Source organism: Sebastes fasciatus, chromosome 22, assembly GCF_043250625.1.
Source record: "Sebastes fasciatus isolate fSebFas1 chromosome 22, fSebFas1.pri, whole genome shotgun sequence".
NCBI classification, from domain to species: Eukaryota; Metazoa; Chordata; class Actinopteri; order Perciformes; family Sebastidae; genus Sebastes; species Sebastes fasciatus.
In genome coordinates this window covers 21292588-21315996 of record NC_133816.1, presented here as the reverse complement: position 1 = coordinate 21315996, position 23409 = coordinate 21292588, and the positions used below count along the sequence as shown (strand labels likewise).

Genomic DNA, 23409 nt, shown 5'->3' with positions numbered 1-23409 from the left:
CCCTCATCTGCCATCATCTGTGTCAAAACACATCTCTGCTTCACCCTACATATGTGTGTGTGTTTTATATGCGTGCGTCAGAAAACTGCAGGAGAGTGCTTCGGCATGGGCCTCTGCGACAGGGGCTCCCCAGTTCACTTTGAGTGTGTATTTATATACTGTATGTGTGTGTGAGTGTGTGCGTACAGGAGGCCTCTTTCAGACCCCTAGCAGGGGGAGTGTTGACTTATTTTTGGCCCTGGACTTAACCCAGAAACCACAGAGAGCGAGAGAGAGTTGAGTTTCCACAGAATTCCTCAGAATTACTTTAATAGGTAAATAGAGGGTGTGCCTGTCTATGAGTGTGTGTGCATGTGTGTGTTATACCGTTGCTATCCCTAAGGGCATCAGTTTAGCATCCCTGCAGTCATATTTAATATGAAGATGTATATCATAAGTCACTTTCATTGCCAAGATGATTTGTTGGAGAAATTACGATAATTGTTGATGTGTTCTGCTCAGCTACGACAGGTTTCTCTTTGGCAGCGCTTCACTGGGTAAACAGTGAGTGTGTTCTTCACGTTGTTACCTTCAGTTCCTGCATGGTGAGCTCGGTGCCGTTCTCTTTGGCGCTCTCCATCAGGACGTCCAGCGCATCGCTGTAATCCTTCCCCTGGGAACACAACGGCTTCTCCCTGATGGCCTTCTCTATGCTTTTCTGCAGGGTGTCTCGGGCACGGATACCCTGCAAACACATACAAAGAAAAGTTAACACTAGATACCAAGATTTCTTTAAATGGAGGAGTGAGATTGGTTAGGGTTAGGGTAAGAATATTGGGGTAAGCCAATCAGAGGCAGAGTAGGGCGAGTCATGGGGTTTCGTAATAATGGGCCATCTGAACAATGGCATGGCACTGGCGGAGGTACTGATCTGAGGGGAACATAGAAACGCTCCTGTACCCAAGCATCCATCAGCTTATGTTCCTCTTGTGATGTTGAGAACTCAAAAGAATGTTTCAGTTTTAGAAAATAAATAGGGTAAAAGCACAATTAAGGTGCTCGTTATGCTACCTAAGTAATTAAAACACAATTCATTAGCAACTACAACTTAGCATGAAGGGAATAGTTTTGTTTTTGGCAAATATTTCGTGACCAAAATACATCAAATGGAAAAGCTAGGGGCTTCTTTTTTGTATGAAGAAAGATTGCAGCTAAAAAGGACAAGAGGATGTCAACACGTACCTTCCTGTAGCCGCTAAACGGCAGGTCTATAGGCAGGCTGAACAGGTTGTCAACAAAGTCCTGAAAGGTTGAGAACAGATGCCTCATCTCCTCCTCGGACACCCTGAATCCCAGCAGCACCCTCACCGCCATGGTGAACGACAACCTCTGGCTCTCCCTGTGGAAAGACAACCAATCAGGACCTCAGTCATATCCAATGATAGATCCTCACTTGCATTTACACCCTTTCTTCATAACTGTTCAAAGCAGCATGAACCTTGTCTTTGTGTTATACGAGTCTTACAGATTAGATGTTTCTACCTACGCTGATGATGTTTCGCTTTATTACCGTGGATAGAAACTGATAATGACCTTTACAATGTCTCTGATCGTTTCTACCTCAAATGATGATGTTTCTGCCAATAATGCCTCTTGTACCTGAAGCCAAGACTTTTCTTCTTTAAACTGTTGTGTTTTTTTAAAGACAACTGGAATGTCTTTACTTTCTGTTATATTTCGCCAAAACGTTTCTGGCTTAAGATATTTTATAAGGTTCATTTTTCCATTGTTTGTGATGGCATTTGTAATTATGATGTTTCTATACACTGTATTGGCATTTCTATGTATAGTAATAATGTTTCTTTCTGCAGAAATAGTACAATATCCGGACCCACATTTCTACCAGCAGTAAAATGATGATCCTACCAAATTTTAAGCTCAATAAAAATGACATTTATATCTCTTGTGTTTCTACACTAAGAGGCCCACCGTACCGTACCTGTAGACGTTGATGGGCTCGGGGTTGGAGCTCCACACTCTGAGGCTCTCCTGGATGACCAGCTGGATTTTCGGGAGGTAGGACTCCAAGGCCTCGTGGCTGAACACTTTGGCAAACACCTGGAGAGACAGAGTTAACAGGCATGTTCATAACACATACTGTGCAGACACAGATAAAGATCACCCAGGATTTTCATTAAATGCTCAGAAATTGTATGACTTGGCACACGGACAGAAAGTGTAGAGGAATTTGTTTGAACCAGCGCAAGTCCAAGCAGAGGACAAAAGCACTGATTAGGCAAAAAGACTGCATACCGTAATCCCCTTCCCTCCTATTAGTACTGTAAGTACAAACACCAGAATGTCTTTATGAAACCTCTGAGTGTGGCAAATCCTGACTGACAGGGAGTGTGAACAGATGGCAGGAAGAACAAGTTTATTCTGCTTTAATAGTTAAATTTATTAACACTTTCACCACTCCTACAAATTTGATCCAATCCAACTGCAAAGGATATACATTGTTTTTAGCCATGCTAGTGGTGTGGCTCATTGGATAGCAATGTTGTTGTGTTGGTTGAACTTTCCACCGCATTGGTCCAGACTGAAATATCTCAATAACTGTTAGATGGATTGCCATGATACTTGGCACAGATATCAGTTGTGCCTTGAGGATAAATTCTACTGACTTTGGTGATCCCCTGACTTTTACCTAATGCCACCATGACGTTCATGTTTGGGCTTTTAAGTGAAATGTCTCTAGATGGTTTGTCACACAAAAACTGTTTGGAAAAGTTCAGGTACTATCAAAAAAGTCATTGGCAGGTGATTGGATGAACAATCTGTCAATCAAACTCTTACCGAACCCAGTCGGGAGAAGAGCAAAAACATCTTTTCCATCGAGAAGAGCCTTCAGTGCCGTTCTTTGCTCTTCTTATGCTATTACAGCATCTACGGTAACCTCTTCCAGGAGCCGCCGTTGTTGTTTTCGTGTGTCATTTACACGCCACAGGCTTAACGTTGTGAAACAGCTTTTCACATGTTATTTAACTCCACGGCGTTACTGTGAAACGGATCTCGGTTATGTTTATGTAACACTACAACAGTAACAGCCACAGTTAGCTTTAGGCAACTAAACCACTTAAAATAAGTAACAAGTAAACTAATTGAAATACATATCTAAACAACGTAATATAAGTACAAATTGTCAACAGAAAACATGTAACAAACGTGACTAACTAACTTCAAAATGAGTCAACAACACTTTGGGACACGAACACCGGTCTTCTGTTTGAAAGTCCTGTGTTTGTTGGGCCCATCCACCTCACCTCCCACCTACCATAAGCAGACTCTCACCTTTTATTCTACATCACTAGCTCTGAGCGTAGCATATTCACACGGATGCGTTTGTATTGCAGTCAGTACGGACTACATGACACGCCAAAAGCAACAAAGGCGTTGTTATCGCTTGCAAAATGACTTACAAATTAATGTATCATTCATACGCCATTTGGTAAGACCAGGCTTCACAAAACTAAACCACGCTCTCAGCTGCCAGTAGCTCTTCACAGGACTCTTATTGGCCTGAACTCTGGTGGTCTGGACACAAATGCATACTTGAAGCCTGACAACATGGATTTTTTATGTGATCTCTTGATCCCGCTATTCGACAATCCAGCTACCGTGAGGCAAAATTGCCCCGACAAGTACTGGATGGTTTGGCATGAAATTTGGTGCAGCCATTCCTTTCTCCCTTAGGATGAAATGTATTAACTTTGGTGATTCTATGACTTTTCATTTAGCGCCTATCATCAGGTGACACATGCACATTTCAATGACAAAAAAAAACTCCAAACTTTTATATTTAGCCTATTAGAACTATGTAAAAAAACTTTGACCTAATAGTCTGTACTCCCTTGATATGTTGCACAGTTAATCCTTGAACAAAGTTCCTAATATTCCCCTTCTTTCTCTCTCCTGTCACATCTCTGCAACATTTTCTATCCATTAATCCCCCTCGTCTCTCTCTTAAATTATACCTAGACGAGACTTTCCATCGTGTGTTCATTCTTATTCATTTTCTACGATGCCCGTTCCTCAATCATCTCCCTCCCTCTGTACAGAGACTTATACATTGTGGAGGTTTTTCCCTGTAGTCAGCAGAACTAGAATGACAGGCAGAAAGAGCAAGAGAGGAGGAGGAGGAGGGGGGGGAAGAGTTAAGTCTTTCCTGGCTGCTCGTAGTATTTCTTAGTATGAATCAGTCACCAGTCGTCAGTGTTGTTTGGACAAATAACATTCCATCTGATTTAACCTCCAAAACTGCCCTTAAAACAGTCTTGGGAATGATTTAGAAGTGGTGAGGAGAGGAGAAAAAGCGAGCGGACTGGACTAGAATAGGGCTTTTATATTAATATGAATCAGTCACTGACACTTAGCTTTATTTGGATAAATAACATTCCTGTGCATTTAACCTTTTGAGCTCTCCCTCAAACAGTCACAATTTGGTAGAAGAGAATGGTAAATATCACCGCCGCTCGGGGCGAAATGTCAACTATTCGGTGATGAACACGAACAGTTGAGCTTTTTAAGCAATGATACAGTGTCTTAGTGTCTAATTCTTCAAGCTTCTAGGTTTTTTTATTCGATCAGCAATCGCAGGAGGGCGACGCAGAACATTGCCGAGCGAGTTCAGCGACTGGTACACATGGTTTGCATTTTCTGCCCAATGAAAATGGACTGGAACATTTGAACAAGCACATTTTATATTAGAGATGAATACTTCTGTCTAATGATCGGTGGCTGGTCCATCAATTCACGTTAAGAGCCTTAAAATCGTTTTGTTTCGCCGTATTAGTTGCTTTCCTTTTTTGTTTGTGTTTTTATGAGCTTCCTTCTTTATTATCTAACCTGCATTAACTCATAATTACATCTTGTCTGTGGTTTTTCTCAATTTATTTTATCGTTGTGGGTTCTTTTTATGGCTTTCCTTTTACTTTTTATAACCATGCAGATAAAATAAACTGCGCTTAACACAATGTACACTTTACTTTTAATAACTATGCTGAACATTAACATGCTGAATCTCATCGAAAACCCTTTTGTAAATGCATCTATCCAGAATTAACTATTGGAAAACCATAGGACCATGGATTTATAGCTTTTTAAGCACATCATACACAAAGAAAAAATTAGTTTAATGTGCATTTGTTAAGTTAATGCAGTGAAATAACATGGTTATACAGACAAAAGTGTTCCTGCTGGTTTTCATTGAGACATAACAGAGGCTTAGAGGAAAGAAAGGAGCTTCTAGTGGGATTTGAGCCCCGGCCAGTAAGGGCATATGCGGTTCCTGAGGTCGTTGTTTCAGCCACCAAACCATCAGTTGGGCACTCGTACCCTTATTTTGTCCTCTACCTCATTTTCCTCTCATTTTCGTTCTCCTCCGTTGCCCTCTTCCCTGCTTGCTTCCCTCCCTCCCTCCGTTGCCCTCATGAATGAATGAACAATGAGCTGGTGCTGTGTGCGTGAAAGTGTGTGAATTACGTTGTATGGGTTTATATATATATATTTATATGCTGTGTGTGTTAGGGAGTGGTTAGTGCAGATCACAGGGCACTCTAAGACGTTAGCAGCGCGACATTTCCTCTGCTGCCGCACCCTGGAGCCGCTGGTCACAGATCAGTTTACATGACCTGCTCTCCAACCCCGACCACAGGGGATTACACACACACTGTCTGACCTCAAAACAGTCTGAGGAGAAAGCACAAGGCTGTCATGGCCGTTCTTTGGTTTGCTTGTTAGATAGCGATAATGTCAATGTGTGATTGATTTGTCACTTGTGGTTCATCCATTGTAGCAGTATGAAGACGAGGGTTAGGGTTTTGAAGACTGCTAATTGGATTTGGGTGAAACTTGGAGGAAAGATGCATCTGTAAACTGTCTTGCAGTATTTTTAAAATGACATTGATTGTCCCATGAGGGTTGCCATGGTTACATGTTAAAACAAGCTGGCGTATTGCAGTAGATTGGCGCCAAAAAAAGCACGAATACTTCTGTCTTATTTGTTTATCACTAAGTTACATCAAGTCATCTCTTGTCATTTGAGTAATCTGACTGATTACTTCAGGCTGGCTCACACTGAAAGATCTTAACCTTTACCGGAAGTCTCGTAAAATCTCTCGCAATCAATCGTGACTTTAGTGTAAACAAACATGGCGGACGACGGGCGAATTAGCAACCTTAGTTTTGGCACTACTTTGTACTGAAAATTCACAAAGAAAAAAGAAAAATATATGGATAAAGTCACCGAGACACGTTAAATAAACACTGCCGCTAATCAACAAGTTGGTCCTCCAGTTTTGAGCTCAATCTTACTACTACTTTATGTTTTATGTTTTATGTTTTACGTTAACCACGGCCGCCACGACTGCGGTTGTTGTTCCTTCCTTCTTTCAGTCAGCTTGGCTATCGTTCTTTCCCACGTGACTGTGTGACTCGTGTTTACAACATGGGAAGTCGTGTACATGATATGCTTGGCGTTGAAGTGGTCAAGTCGTGAAGAAAACCGCTGCTAAGCAACGGCAATATTAACGTTACTGTCGGCGTCTAGAAGCCACTGAGGCTAACAATTTAGCAAGCTAGCAAGCGGGTAACGACAGAGGAGAAAGACGAGACCGTTGGGAATATCAACATTTTCCTCAGACATGTTATAAAATTACAAAGAAAAACAGTACTTCTATGGCCTCCGCCATTTCTGACAACGTCAACAAACACGTCACAACTCGTGAACTCGGAGCTTTCAGAAACTTTCCACTTACGAGGTCGTGAATACGACAAGAGGGGGCGTTCATACGGACTCTTCTCGTGGTAAACGTGGTAAACACGACCCCATTTGAAGGCACCATTATTCAGCATTCGGTTGTACTTAGCTGCACCCTCACGTGTCACTTCTGGTTGCAACAAAACAAGATAGTGACCAAGCCAAAAACCCAAACTGGCTTGATTCTCTTGTAGTGTGTCCGGCATGAGTACATCATTTATTGAGTTATTTAGTCAATAACTCCTGTGGTTATGGCTGTTTTAACGCCTGTTAGAGATTTAGTTGGTTGCGTAGTCATTCACTCATTTTATGGGTTTCTTCGTCAGTGAAACTGGATGGTAATCGGTCGGTTAATCAGTCGTTTGATGATTGAATTAGTTCCCAATCAATCAGCTGTTCACCTCAGTGCTTTATCCGTAGCTGAGCCAGATGTTCAGCTAGTTTGTTGATCACTCGCCAGAGAGGACTAGAAAGACTAGACGACCACGTTTCAGACTCATCAGGGTTAAGCCCGAGGAGGTTGTGTAACGTAGTGAATTCAGCCATTTAACCCGTCTGCACTGGATCACGCGTAATTGGTCAATTTGGGCGGCGAGTACTTTACGTATTCCTACACACACACACACACACACACACACACACACACACACACACACACACACACACACACACACATTCATAAATAGTGTGAGCAGCGTGGTTGAGCTACTGTAGGACCAGTGAGTCAGTCAGTCGTGTGTGTGTGTGGTGTGTGTGTGTGTGCAGGCGGACGGGAGGCCAAGACTCTGAAAGGTAACTACAGGTCAGACTAACACACACACACACACACACACACACGGTATCTCCCTGCAGTGCACGGCCCGGCTGCTGCCAATCAAACACTGTTTTTTTTTTTATGCAGTGTCACTCTGGGACGGTCCAAGTTCCACACAGGACGGGGGTGGACGTGGTGGTGGTGTTGGGGGGGGGGGTCGTTCAGTCATTCGGCTGCACCACAAAAACGTGACTGTCTTCTGTAGCCTGCAGCGCAAAGACACAGGCTTAAAGACACACACATACACACACACACACACACACTGCCAGACTCTTATAGTCACACACACACACACACACACACACACACACACACACACACATACACAGACACAGTCGTCCTAATAACGTCCATATGTCTTAAATTATGTGAAAGTGCTGCGAGCTGCTGGTTCCACAGACATGTAAAGACTCCTTTATTCTTCTCTCTGCCCTCTCTCTCTCTCTCTCTCTCTCTCTCTCTCTCTCTCTCTCTCTCTCTCTCTCTTTACTCCCACCTCTTCCCGTCTCTCCCTGCCCCTTCATCCATCCTTTTTTTTTTTTTTTAAATATTCCTTTTTCTCTTTTAGTCAAACAAGCAGCGGTCCATACGTCGTTCCCGGCTTCCATCATCACTTCCAATCAGAAAAGAAGAATATTGTTTTGCTTTATTGGCGAGCTAGAGGTCAGAGCAGCCGGATGAAGTTAATATTACCAAAACATATAAATCACATTATTTTCAGATTTATATTTAAAACAGCAACAAAAAACAACTTTGTTCTTTAACATCCACGACTGTTTCTTTGATGCAATGTGCTCTTTCAGCTGGATGGACATGTAGATCTGAGTTTACTTAATGAATTCCCAAAGGAAAGCTGCATTAAAATATAATTGATTTGCAGAACTGGCTGTTAACGTAAGTATTTATTTTTACGTTCGCATATATATATATAGGTTTTTGTACTTCACTTGAGTATTTCCATTTTACGCTACTTTATTCTTCAAATATTGTTCTTTTAACTCATTTATTTGACACCTTCAGGTCCAAATTTTAGACACAAAACATGATCAACTACTAAAATATAATGCCGTTGTTATAGATTAAACTACCCAACAGCATTTAAAGTAGTTATAATTTGCCCCACGTCAACCAGCTACAACATTAAACACTGCTTACATGTGAAGGCATCATAAATAATGTCCCAATAATATAACATAGTAAACTTGTAAATCATGTTTATTCAAGCAATCGGATTGCTGTATTCTTGGGATGAAAAACGTATAAACAAAGTCGCATAATAAGTACTTTTAAGTATATTTTGCTGATAATGTGTTTACTTTTACTTTGTAACAGAGTATTTTTTACATCGGAAAGTACAACTTAGGTAAAGATTCTGACTATCTCTTCAACCACTGCGGTATTTAAACATTATAGTACTGTAATACTTTGGCTTTGTACTTATTTTTGGGGGGATTTTGATAATTGCTGCTGGCTTTTCTCAACCATTAGAGGACCGCGTAGTCCCTCAGCTTTAATGGGAATATAAAAAAACTACAAAACTCTTTTCAATCTGACCTGAGAGACTGATTAAAGTGAGTAGAGCAAAGAGGGGACAGACAGGATGGGCTCCAGCTCAGTTAGAAATGGCAGTGCCCTCTACTGGTGATGAGCAGAAACACAGGAGACATGACTGCTTTCACTGCATCTCTTGTGCAAAGCAGCTTTGTTGTTCTAATTTATTAATGGCACACTTATTTATTTTCTGATTATCACTGCGAGATAGATGGAGAGGAAAAGGAAAACTGGCCTGATTGTAAAAGCCAGGTTCAAAGTGCCACTTCCTGTCCAAACTCACCCTCTACTTTCCCTCCTTGTGTTTCTCCTTTTCCTTAATTTAGAGGATGGAGGGATGGTTTTCCAAAAAACAAGGGGGAAGGAAAATGTGGGGAGGGAAAGAAAGAAAGAGAGAGAGAGAGAATGAGGGAGTTTAAGCGGAGGAGGAGGAACAGAAAAGACCGAGTTCGAGGTATATGTCAGAAGGGTGAAAATAAAGCGCTGGCTGCCACTGTCAACACGGTGCCTAACTTGGATTCACTCCGCAGTTGTTTCACTTTAGAGGGACGTTTTTTCCACTGCAGGGTCATGCAGGGCTCACTGAGGCCACTTCAGCGTGTTTACAGCACACTTACTGTGCATGTTGTCAGTTTTTATTATAGTTTAAGTCCTTAAAGGCCCATTTTAGGGGGGAAATATTGGCAGAGACGGAATATGATATTAATAAATATGTTTTCTTTAGTGTATAAATAAGAATCGTTGTGTTTTCGTTACTTTAGAATGAGCTGTTTATATCTACATTGGGTATTGTATATATAGATCCACAAAAGTGAAGCTAAAACATCTGGATCGCCCCCTGGTGGCTGGCTGCAGTATAGCTCATAAACCTCCTCCATGTTAGCGGATGAGACAAACTACAAAGTCAAAGTCAAATAAGTTTTTTCCCAAAAGATGGTTTCCGTCATTTTAGGTAGTTCTTATCACGCTGATGTATGTTCAAATGTTTTAATTAGTTATTTGATGCTATAAAAAGGTGGCGAGACGTCATGATTGACAGCTGTGAGTCTCTCTCGCTGACCAGCATCGGCTCGCGATTGGTTCAGGCGGGTACCTCGATTACCGCGGCTTCACCGCCCGATCACTACTGCGCAGACTCTGGCTCCAAAAACGTCAAAATCTCAAGATGATCGCTCCCGTATCCGGGATATTTTGGCTTCACTTTTGTACAGTGGGGTCGTGTCGTCCATCTTTATATACAGTCTATGCCCAGAACGGACAAACCAAATACTTTTTGCATTTTCATGTTTTTGCGTTTTTGCATCAGCCACCGTAGCTCTCCTACATGCTTGGCACACGGTGTCAGTTTCAGTTGGTTGCAATCTGCAACCACACCGCTAGATGCCGCCAAATCCTACACACTGGCACCTTTAATCATCTCTTTATCTTATTGTGTACAGCTGAGGATAAGAAATGACAAATGTACTTTGGTTTTGTTCCATTTACAAAATGAAAACTAAAGAGCTGAACTAAAATAAAGTCGACACAGTAGCTCACTATTGTCATTTCCTCATAACCGTGAAGAAGTCTGTCTTTAGGAATGAAAGTCTTGACGTGATCGCAGCAACACTGGTTCCAGGTTCAGACTGAAGCCTTGATATGTCGACCAAAGTGATAAACTCTGTCCACGGCAGAAATACGTTCGTTTGACGTTGTTTTTCAGACGAGGATGATGTGTGAGCGCTGGCTGGCTGGCTGGCTGGCTGGCTGGCTGGCTGGCTGGCTGGTCCCCGTTTGGCCCGGTCCGGCCCCGTAGTGGAAAACCAGGCCGCTGTGGCTCTTTGAGGGAGTTAGTTTCCTAGCTTAGCACGGGGGTTATATGGAAACTGGCTGGCTCTGTTGATCCACCAAAGGCTAATGTGCTGTGTGAAGATTGTTTTTCCGTACGAAAACCACAAGGAGGGCCGACACACACACACACACACACTGAGAGCAGCGGTTCTGGTCCAGTGGGTCATTCCTTCTCTCCAGTTGATGTTGTTTCGCTTCTGCTGTTGACTTAGTTTTATTATCCAGAAAACAGGAGGGAGCGCTGCCAACCCACACACACACATACACACAAACACACACGCACACACACACACACACACTACACACTACACTAGACAAGCCTTTAAAACTGACCAGCTGACCTCTCATCTATTTCTGTCTGTTGACCCTCCTGTTTATTATCAAATTGATGCGACAGTCAGAAGGTCAAACAGCCACCTCACGTCCTGTTGACCGCAAAAAAGCCAAAACACAACGCCGCCGCTGAACGGCCTGCGTCAAAACAGCCGCGGGCATTGATTGATGCACAACGTCACACAACACTTCACGCCACTGTCCTATTACCAGCTTGACTTGCGATCTCCTCACTCGCCTCTCGCTGTCGCCGTCTACTCTGCGTGTCCACAAATGGATGAGGAGAGACTAGTTGTTGCTATACGACCCACAACGGCAAAAACAAAAGCTGTTGCCTGGCGAGCTCTAACTCTGGAGATCGACTCTTCAGGTGAGAAATCAAGTTCAAGTGGTAGGTGTCCACACATGATTTAAAGCTAATGCAGAGGTGGAAGAAGAAGCTTTTCACTTTCATAAAAGTGGTAATAACACGATGTAAAAATACTCTAGACGCGATGCAGCACGACACTTCCTGTTTGTGCGACGCACATCATATGACGAGCTCCAGCTTAAGCCTCACACTTATAGAGATACGTATATATACACCGATCAGCCATAACATTACGCAGCCGCATACGCAACAAACTGCGATGCACTGTCAGAACCAGCATTAACTTGTTCAGCAGTTTGAGCTCCAGTAGCTCTTCTATTGGATCGGACAACACGGGCCAGCCTTCGCTCTTCACGTGCCTCAATGAGCCTCGGGTCTGACCCTGTCGTCAGTTCACCGGTTTTCTTTCCTTGGACCACTTCTGGTAGGTCCTGACCACTGCAGACCGGGAACATCCCACAAGAGCTGCAGTTCTGGAGATGCTCTGACTCAGTCGTCTAGCCAGCACTATTTGGCCCTTGTTGTCAAAGTCGCTCACATCCTTACGCTGGCCCATTTTTTCTGCTTGGAACACAAACTTCAAAGTTCAAAATGTTCACTTGCTGTCTAATATACTTTCACCCAGGAGACAGCTGTTATATCCCGGAAACCAGAAGTCAACGTTGATTTCTTTGTCACGTAACTTCCGTACTTAAGTAACGCCACTTCCGTAGTTGTTTTAACTGGAAATGCGTTTTACATTGGAGCCAATACAGTCAAACTCTGTAATACGACTCTTCATCCTTTGACCTCTGTAGGAAAAACCTCTTTCCTCTTGCCTCCTCAGGGGGGTCAGAGGTCATGGACAGAACGGCAGCAGGTATGAGATGTCTTGTCTTTGCTCAAAGACACTTTGGCAGTGAAACCTTTCGACTATAAGCAACACCGCCGACCCTTGTACCCGTCTCTGTGTTTTGCTGTTTGGGTTGAGAGCGGGGGAATGTTCAGGTGTGTGTGCACATACTATGCTTTTGTGTGTTATATGTGTGTGTGTGTGTGTCGCCCCCACAGAAAGCCCCTCTTTGTGCTGTGTTGGAGGCAGCCTTCCTAATCAGGGGTCATTACATGAGGTTAGTGCGGGGGTCTCCAGGGAGAGGAGAGGGGATCAGAGCCCAGATTAGACCCAGCCGACCCCTCACTGTCCCCGGGCACCGCCGTAACGAAACCCGACCCCCTCCTCCATATACCCTCCTTTCCTCTCTCTCTCCCTCTCGGAGGAGAAAACGAGAGGCTGATTTACAGGAAAACACAGCAGACTCTCGTTTTTCTGTCCTTTTGTGTGTGTTTATCTGTGACTTTGTGTGCGTATGTGCATCAAAACGAGTGTTTATGTGGCGAGAGCGAAGGTATGTGCCCCGGGGATAACGGGGATAATAGGGGAGGGAGAGGTAAGTGGCTGATTACCTGAAATGGTCCTGGCACGGAAAAGAGAGAAAGGGAGGAAGCAAAGAGAGACAGAAGTTGAAAAAGACACAGACAGAAAGAGAGAGAGATATAATAGTCCGAATAAAGGAGAAATTAAGCAGAGAGGATGAAGAAGAAACGGGTAATGGAGGGCGGGTGGGTGTTGACCTGAATCCCTCTCTCTGGGATGGGTAGAAGGAGAGGACGGAGTGATGGAGGAGTCGTTCTCACGCTTCAGTAGCCAGAACGCTGCTGATAAGACTGAGAGGACGGGATAGCTTTACACTGATACTCTCTCTTTCTTTCTGTTTGTGTGTCCTACCTTCCTCTTTGTGTAGCAGTGCTTTTGACAGCGGATGCATTTGCATGTTTTGTGTCTAAAAAACATTATAGGGATGCCACGATACCAGATATTTCGTAGTCGATACAGATACCAGTGAAATTTCGCGATATTCTCGATACCATAACAAATACAAAAAACAAGAATTAAAGTAAGTACATAAAACAAAAACTCACGTACTTCAACATCCACTCCTTTATCGCCGTTTGCATTCTGGTTGTTGTTATGAAGTTAAACAGGCTTTAATTCACTCTCTATTATCTATTTTACAAAACTGCCGTGAAAACATCTTCAAACAACTTCACCTAGAGCTAGTTCCCGTTCGCTGTTAGCAGCCGCAGAGCAGCACAGTCCTGTATGGAGCTAACCGCTAACGTTAGCTCTCCTCCTGACGATTTCAACGTGGATTTTGTTGTTTCAATAGTGAGTTTGCTGTCGTCACGTTTTCCTTCGTCCCCGAGACGCCATTTGTCTCGAGCCCTGATGTCGTTTACCAATGTATGCCGATTGTAACCTTTCCACTAAAGACAAAAGCCAGATGTTAGTGGGTGTTAGAGGTCTTTTTGTCCAGTGGGAAAAGGCCTTGAGTAAGACTCTTCTCTTCTGCCTCTGAGAATTGTAAATGGTGGAAAAAGACCAATATTTGCATGCATGTTTACCCTGTGCATGCTTTAGCCTTTCCGTTAATGTGACTGCATTCAATTCTGACTTTGTGCAAAGTTTTACTTTCTTTGCAAGATTCAAACTTTTCAGAGCCACATTTTAACCTCAAAGGGATGCGTTTTTATTCCAAAGATCACTGGAATGTTCCTTTAACGTGGCTGCTTTTAATTCAGATTTAAACACTGCGGGAAAAGTTGAGTCTCGTTGTGATTGCCGGCATGACTTCTACAGAAAAATACCTTTTCAAGCATGATGCTGAAGTTCCCAGAACTTGTCGAAGGTTTTTTTTTTCCCTTCCTATGACACCCCAATCTCCACCATGTGCGTGTATGTGTGTTCATGTATCTGGGTGTGTGCTGACCTTTCTCCTCTTGCGGTGGATGTCTCCGATGCTGTTGGCCAGCGAGTTGGGTCCCAGCAGCGTGGCGGTGCTCTGAGGCCAGTCCACCGTCACCAGCGTGTGCTCGCCCATCAGCACTTTGCGCACGTTCTCTGCGCCCGTCACCCGGATCAGAGGGCGGCCCAGCAGGTGGGTCTTGAACACGTTGCCGTACTTCTGCCTCCGCGACGCGTGGAAGCCCGAACCCTGGACATAGAGCACACATGAAGGTCAATCTTATGGTAAATGATGGACTTGCATTTATAAAACGACTTTCTCTCAAAGGGCTTTACACTACATGTCAACATTCATTCATTCATTCACTGATGGCAGCGGCTGGTATACAAGGTGCCATCCTGCCCATCAGGATCTAATCTAAATACTCATTCACACACTGATGGCAACGCCTTCAGGAGCAGACCTTTTCCATCGGACAAATAATAATAACTAAGAATGCGCAAAGATTATTAATCAATCCATGGGACTCAAAGGTTGCTCGCATTGCATAAAGATTTCTATTTACGTAAGAAGGTAGAGACACCTGAAGCCTGAAGAAAGTGATAGAAAAAGATGTTGTAAAGGATGCTTGGGCAGAGCGAGACTGTCGTGGGAACGATGTGAATTTTGCTGAAAGGTGGAATTTCCCTTTACCAGAAGAGACGTATGTACAGCAGAAGGTGTGAGAGGAAATCCCCGAACACTCCACCCTCTTCAGCCAACGTTAGAGAAACGCCTTTTCTATTTGGTGAATGGAGATCCCCTTCATCTCCTACTTCTGATTTACTATCATTTCATTCTCTCTTGATCTCTACTTTCTCTACGCTCAGTCTGACTTTAAGCTGAAGACGTATAATATCACATCACCAGCTTCCTTTGCTTTTTAAGCATTCTTTGTAAAGTTGCGTCAATCATCATCTTTCCCAACGTCATCCTCATTCTCTTCGTCCTCACTATCACATCATCAACTAAACTCGCTCTACGAGCTGCCACATGACGCCGTGATGGTATTTTGCAAACCAGACAGAAAAGTGACCAAAACCTTTCAAGTTTAAGCTCTGCAGCGATTCTTATTTTTCTTTTTTTTTTACGCTTGCTATTAATTTAAAACAGACTTTAGGATCTGACCTTCACTCCAGCTTTGATCTTCACCTCTAAAAGCTCTGAGTAAGTATTTTTTTTCTCTCTCTCTGTGGTTTGGGGCCCAAACAGACCATTTTCTGGTGAGTCCCCCACATGCTAAAAGTTACTAATGTTTCCATCATCTCGGCTCCCAGAGCAAAAGTAAACTTATACACTAAGACTGCAGATGTTTAAGAAGCCCGTATACACACCAGGTTAATTCAATGAAAACTGATTCAGGATGCCTTTAGGATGTGATCGGAGTTCAGCTTTAACATCAACCGATGAGTAGTTGAGGTCAAAGGTTCTCAAAACATTTTCAGCTCCGGCTTCAAGTACAGTAAATTAAATTTGCCATCAAGTAAGGACCAGATTGAAGGAATGTAAAAAGATCTTGTTTGATCAGTTTCAGTCTTGGTTCATCCTTTTTAGCTAATGCCTCTTGAAATATTGTCCAACACTTTTTATCTACCACTAACTAGGGCGGTCAAAACGCAAAAAAATGTTTTTTATCACCATTAATTTCTTAAACGCATAAACGCAATCAATCTTTCTGAGGTTTTAGCGGGCTTAGTTTTAAAGCCAGATACTGAGAAGATAGTGAAGATGCTGGAATCATAGGAAACTACAAGACCTAAAGAATCCATTGGTACCAACCATGTCACACTAGCTTGTCGCAAAGGAGGCTAAATAACGCTCAAAACTTGCGCTAAAATTGGCGAGGTAAAACTGGAAATGTAATTAGCAGATGGCCATCGTTCCTTTGGCCGAAAAGGCAGCTGATTAGACAGTTATCAGGTCATTAAATGGGCATTATCAGTGATAAGCCTCATAGACGTGGGCCAGTAGGGGCCTGCTACACCCACTAGTAGGTTTTATCATCTATTCACCTTGGGCGATCACCGAAAGAAGTAATAAAAGGAGACGACAACGACCTCAAGAGGCTGTAGTCATTAGGGTCTGTGGTCTAATTTATGTCGGTTTAGGGGTCCTCGACATGAAAAAGTTTGGGAACCACTGCAGCATGAAACTCCTTATGGGGTGGAGGTCTGGGGCGATGCGTGGGACACAAAAACACAGAACTATCAAACAGGAAACTGGGGTTTGCATCCGGCGCGAAACCAACAACATGTAGTTGTCTTTATGTTCACAAGCGTTAAGTTTCACTTTCACACTATATTTTCCCCTGAACTTAACCAAATGGTTTTGCTTTCTAGACCTAAAGAAGTTGTAGTTTTTGTCGCCTAAATTTAAGAAGTTGTTCTTGTTTTGTGTTGACGTAGGAGGCCCTACTGACCCACATCTATGAGGCTTGTAACGACTGATAATGCACATCGAATCAGGTGCAGCAGGAGAAGAAAGGGGACAGGAACTCAACCTGAATCTACAGAAAATCAGAGGAAGGAGACGCCAAAATTGACAGCTGATCTCGAGGAATTGGAGCACAGAAACACACAAACGGCAATGATGTTAAAAATGTCTCGTAATGCTTTAAAACTTCCTTGAAAACCCTTCATTTTCACGCTGGGACCCACCAGAAGAAGCCAGCACAGCTCATTTCGGGGTCCCCGCACCGCAGTTTGAGCAGCCCTGCTGTCAGTAAACCCCCAGAGGAACCAGAGCTGGAGTCAGTTAGCGAGCTGACCTGGGTTCAGCTTTGACGCTGACCTCTAAACGGTCCGGGTCACGGCAGAGCGAGAGGGAGCCGACCCCAGAACTGTAAATGGGCTGTTTGAGTGAAAAGAATATATATCAGCCCGAGGGCAGCTTACTGTGTTACACACACACACACACACACACTCACACTCCAACACTCGCAGACAAACACATCATTCACACACACATACAGTGAAAACACACATGCATGTTCAGGTTCACACAAATTCATAAAATTCTCCAAAAAAAAACGTGCAAAGCAAACAAACACGCGGAGGCCTAACTGCAAATTGCCGTGACAACACTAACTGGTTTGACCCCAGTTTACTCCTGGGGAAAGAGATATGTACTACACACACACACACTAACACACACACGGGTGACATATGTAAACATACGCACTAAAGAAGCAGTACTATGAGGTGCTGTAAAACAGTTCGGTCCCATTTCGGCATTTTTCGTTTTTAAAATGATGCAGATAAGATCAAACTTTTCCTTTTATTCTGAAGGGAATTCACATTAAGAGCTACTGTAACACTCTACTACTGCTGGAAACCATCAGTGTGTTTGTGTGAGAGAGAGCTTATGTACGGTATGTTCGTGTGAATGCAGACTTCTCTCTGGGACTAATTTTAGCAGGTAGTTTGTTTCCTGTTTGAGCTTCCACGTTAATCCTCACAGTGATTCTGGTTTAACGGTGTAATTTGTGGCTCCGCGTCCTGCAGTGAAGCCTCCATACGTTTTAAAACGGAGGAAACAGTAAATGAACTACCTGCTCGACTAAATGTGAACAAAAACTGTCGTTGTTTTTGCTGGAATTTTTGAAGAATCTGTTCATCTTTTATCGTTTCTTCGTCTGTGGATCATGAGGTAAAAAATGCATTCAGCATGTTTGCGAAGCCTTAAATTACCCTTTAAGCCATTTGTGGCCACAACTGAATTTTTAAAATTCCCTTTGGTAGAAGTGTCCTCTGGGCTGGCATGAGCACAAATGTGAAGAAATATTTCAAAGTCGGTCAAACGGTTTGGCTGAAAAGTGAGTTTGGTACATGGGACTACTGCAATAGACTCAAATAGAAAATGTATCAAACTAAATATAGTATGATAAAATGTCTGTATCTCAGAAACTACAAGGAGCACAATCAAGTATTTGGTATCTATGAACTCATAACAAGTCGAAGATCAAAAATACGCACACCTATGCTGCGTAAAATATATATATATTTCGTAAGGAAAACATTTAATAAACACAATGTTAGCGTTTTTCCTCATTCTTTCATTTGTAATCTTTTTTTCATAACTGACATAATGAAAACACTTCATTAATGAAATGAGTGATGGCCGGTACGCGCTGTCTGAGGTGGGATCCCGGCCCAGCGAGGTCGGGCACACCACCGTAAAGTGGTATCGGTGCCATTGTATCAGAGCCGTTTTGCGAGTACGAGTACATGAGCACAGTATCGGACGCGATACCCGATACCGGTATCGGTGCATCCCTAATTTGGTACATAATATCATGACTTACGACGATGTTCTCCTTGACTTGTTAAACAATATCTTGCAGTTTTTTTTAGGCTTTCTTCAACTAATCGGTCGTTTTGGTCTCAATCAACAAAGATTTCTTTAGTTTTTTTATGCTTTTTTCATTCTGATGACTTATTTCCAAGAAACTTCTGAGCACATCTCTGGTAAACACGAGATAAAGTGGTGCTTTTTGTGTGATTCTTTGTGGAGAAACTCAACGAATCCAAGAATTTCTTTGGTGGAGAACAGCCCTACTTTATTCACACGAAGACGAATTGCTTCGCAGAAATGCTCAGCTCCTCCACGTTTCAACGGGCAAGGTGCGACATGAGAGTGCGTTTTTTGCGGTCTCGCCTACTGTTTAATTTTGCTCCTTGCAGCTCATCTCTTTCTTCCCCTTCCTTGCGACGCAACCTCACACATCTCCAACGTCTCTGTGTGAACTTGGCCCAAATTGAGCACAGATGCTTCAGCCTCTCTGCAGCTCTCTGTTGGCTGTTTCATGTTGCTTTGAAAACTCTTGATTGCCAGACTGCTTTTATAGATGAAAAATGCTGCTAATTAGCATTCACCCCCAACACGCCCCACCTCTGTGGCTGTAGTTTGTCACTGCGCTTAAACTGCTTCAGATGTTAAGACCTTTTTCATGAGGTGTTGACATTATTTTACGCCGTGCATTTTGGAGGTTTTCCAAAAAGTTGTACTCAAAATGCATCTTTTTGTTACAGCTGCTCCTTTGGTTGCCATCTCTGCTGCTTCTATGATGCATTTCTTGCAGTCGAACGTGCAAAATGACGACTTAAAAAACAGCCACTTTATACTGGACACTTAAACCCTGCCATTGACTTTCATCATAGTTACTGGAAATAACCACCTAAATGTTGCCCGTCAGGTTGATTTTAATTTTAAAGAAACATTCACTCTTCTAGCCTTCTCCTTTGCATATTTCAGTTTCTTTTTCTCTCTTAGATTGTTGAAACAATTTCTGCCATTGACTTTCATCATACTTACTGGAAATAAACACCTAAATATTGCCCGTCAGTTTGATTTTTATTTTATTTTTAAAGAAACATTCACTCTTTTATCCTTCACCTTAGCAGACTTCAGTTTCTTTTTCTCTCTTAGATCGTTGAAACATTTTCAGCCATTGACTTTCATTATAGTTACTGTAAATAACCACCTAAATGTTGCAAACCAGGTTGATTTATCTTTTTAAGAGGGTATTTTTAAAGAAATATTCACTATGTCAGCCTTCATCTTTGCAGCTTTCAGTTTCTTTTTCTCTCTCAGATTGTTGAAACAATTTATGCCATTGACTTTCATCATTGTTACCGGAAATAACCACCTAAATATTGGCAGTCAGGTTGATTTTTATTTTATTTTTAAAGAAACATTCACTCCTCTATCCTTCTCCTTTGCAAATTTCAGTTTCTTTTTCTCTCTCTTAGATTGCTGAACCATTTTCTGCCATTGACTTTCATCATAGTTACTGGAAATAACCACCTAAATGTTGCAAATGAAGTTCATTTTTCTTTTTAAGAGTGTATTTTTGAAGAAGCATTCACTCTTTTATCCTTCACCTTCACTGCAGATTTCTTTCTTTTTCTCTCTCTTCGATCGCTGAAACGTTTTCTGCCATTGACTTTCATCACAGTTACTGGAAATAACCACCTAAATGTTACAAAACCAGGTTGATTTGTCTTTTTAAGAGTGTATTTTTTAAAGAAGCATTCACTCTTTTCAGCCTTCACCTTCACCTTCAGATTTCGCTTTCTTTCTCTCTTTCTGCCGATCTGTCTGGGCGCAAACTGTTGACCTGAACTGTTTTCACAGCTCCTGTACACTTCCTCTTTTTACCGTGGCATGCGCACACACGCACACACACACACACACACACACACACACACATTAGCACACACACCAGGTCGCCGGCTGGCCTCTGGAGCCCTCGGGGTGTGTGTGTGTGCGTGTAAGAGTGGGGTTGTTTTCCAGGCTACATTTTGCTGCCACATGGATGTAGAGTGTTTTAGTATGTCTGCCTGGCAGGCCTGCACACACACACACACACATACACACACACACACACACACACACACACACACACACACACACACACACACACAGTCCAATACGAAGGGAGTTCCTCAGGCAGCCAGACAAGGCTCCCTTTCACACTCCAAGATACAGCATCAGATTGGGCCGATTGTGTACTTTTTTCAGTGTGTGTGTGTGAGTGTGTGTGTGTGTAGCTACGTGCGTTATGTGTGTATCTCCTCACACAATTTCTCTTTCCATTTCTTTCTATTTTCATTTCACACACACACATTTTGGCAGCACACTGATGGTTTTCATCTGTCTTAGTCCCCGGAAAATAATTGTGTGTTGAAGAAAAAAGTTAAAATAATCTCTGTGTGTGTGTGTGTGTGTGTGTGTGTGTGAGAGTGTGTGTGTGTGTGTGTGCCAGGGGTGTGGTCTGGATGACATTTAGCGTAAAAGGTGAGAAGTGTACACCCCCCCCTTCTCCCCTTCTCCCCTTCTCAAATCTGGCAAAACACACACACATACATACAGAGCGAGCATGGAAAAGTCGTGATGTAATGACGCCACACTTCTCATGCAGGAGAACACGTACAAAACCGCACGCTGGATCACAGCACACACAGTCTTAGCCGTCGCCGCGGAGACACAGGCGTCACAGCTTCACACTGATTGCGCCGGGCTGAAACACACTTTCCCCTCCGAACGTCAGTGAAGCGAAGGAGCTCCTTCGCTGTAAACACTCGCTTAAGTTTCGTAAAAAAAAAAACAGAAACCAAAATTGCTACCGCAACATTACGGCTGATTTTTACCGCCGATGTCACAGGCAACCAACTCTGATGTGAGCTGAAAACCATGAAGAGGTTTCTCTTAATGATGGAGGGCATAACGTTTTTTTCCTTCTTGTGGATACCTAAGAGAAGTACATGTGGAGGCACAAAACATGATGTGTATGTAGAGGGGGAACCACGCTGTTATTAATGTGAATAATCTGCAGAAATCAAAGAGTTTAAGACGCATTCACACGGTTTTTACTTTATATGTGTTAAACTGCAGCACTCAGATGGAGTATTTACTGTGAATTTAAAGCCAGTATTACTGTAAACTATTTCATTTTGACTTCTTTCATCGCCGCAATCAACTGCAAAATATGTCTGCAAGTTAGACGCCCCTTTTTGCAACATGTTAGAACTTTATGTAAAATGTTAGAACCTTATGCAACATTCTAGAACTTTATGAAACATTCTAGAACTTTATGCAACATGTTAGAACTTTATGCAACATTCTAGAACTTTATGCAACATGTTAGAACTTTATGCAGCAGCCAATCAAAACGCTGAAGTTGTCTAACTTTACTCTCATTCGGATTCTGTTATTACAACCTGATAATAGTAGAAACAGCAATAGACGACAATGTTTCTTGGACAAAAAAAGAAAGCAAAAGTCGTCACCAAGTTCTGTTTTTTTGTAGATTTGTGCACTATTTTATTTAATTCCATTTTAAATGACTGTTAACGACATGACAGTTGCAAAAATTAAGATTTTTCTTTGTTAGAAATAACTGCTGTTTCGTCAAACTAAAGTTAATTCAACCTCACGCTATTTGCAAATTGACAACGTGACCAAGTTGTGTGTGTGTAGTGTCACATCTTAACTCTTAGATCAAAGTTTTAAAACACAACCTGCACTATCAGCAGATAAATTAAAACCTTTATTCTTTGACTTGCATGTATGGTTTATAGAAGGTTTACTCTGGAGGAAGAGACACCAAAATGTACAACAAAAGCCCCATGCACACCACATTTAAATCCGGGGTATAAAGGCTCCACGATGCATCCATTTCACCACAGAGTCTCTTACTTTGAATCTCCTAATCTCAACAAGCTACACGACAACGTCTCCTACTTCCTCCTTTTGCACTCTGGTTTGTCGTATACGATGACGACGTCCTCTTTGTCGCAAGCGCACAAAACAAACATATGCAAATAGAAGATCAAACTCGTAAAATGGTTCGTTTTTTATTCAACCACTTTCTGTCCGTCTCGCTCCAACACTCCCCGTTCACTTTGAGGTAAAAATAAAAAGCGGCGCCGGCAGGTTAAGAGCAGCAAACGCAGCTTAAAACTGAACCCTGAGGCGTCATTAGGTCCAAAACACTGCACAGGTTAGGATTTAGGATGGAGAGTTGAGGTCAGATGAAGGGGTTAAAGGTTACGCACACACCAATGAGGGTCAGGAAAAGTGTTTAATAACAGAGTCTAGTGCTTTCAGCTGTGTGTCTACAGTCTGGACGTCCTGGTAGCCAGCGATGTCAGCTTCCACAGACTCCCCTTTTATATTTTTTTGAACAGAGATTTATCAGATATTTTACAAGAACTTCAATAAAGGAGGGAAAGAGAGATTTTCCACACACGCCATCCAAACACTCTCACACACACACACACACACATATTAAAGCTTTCATTACACACTCGCATACACTCAAAAAACTCTGACAAACGCCACCGAGATCACAGAAAATCCTCATAAACATCTCCCTGTCTCTCTTGTTCTC

At 42.6% G+C, this 23409-nt stretch overlaps 1 protein-coding gene across 1 annotated transcript in view; it reads right to left on the bottom strand.

Moving 5' to 3' along the window:
• The window catches only part of cyp26b1 (cytochrome P450, family 26, subfamily b, polypeptide 1), a 40494-nt gene that overhangs the window by 5385 nt on the left and 11700 nt on the right, over positions 1-23409 (bottom strand). The window contains exons 2-5 of the mRNA XM_074624250.1: positions 14502-14726; positions 1979-2097; positions 1222-1378; positions 569-724 (exon numbers count right to left, since the gene is read on the bottom strand). Coding sequence (XP_074480351.1) covers positions 569-724; positions 1222-1378; positions 1979-2097; positions 14502-14726 — 657 coding nt within the window. The remainder of the gene's footprint in view (positions 1-568; positions 725-1221; positions 1379-1978; positions 2098-14501; positions 14727-23409) is intronic.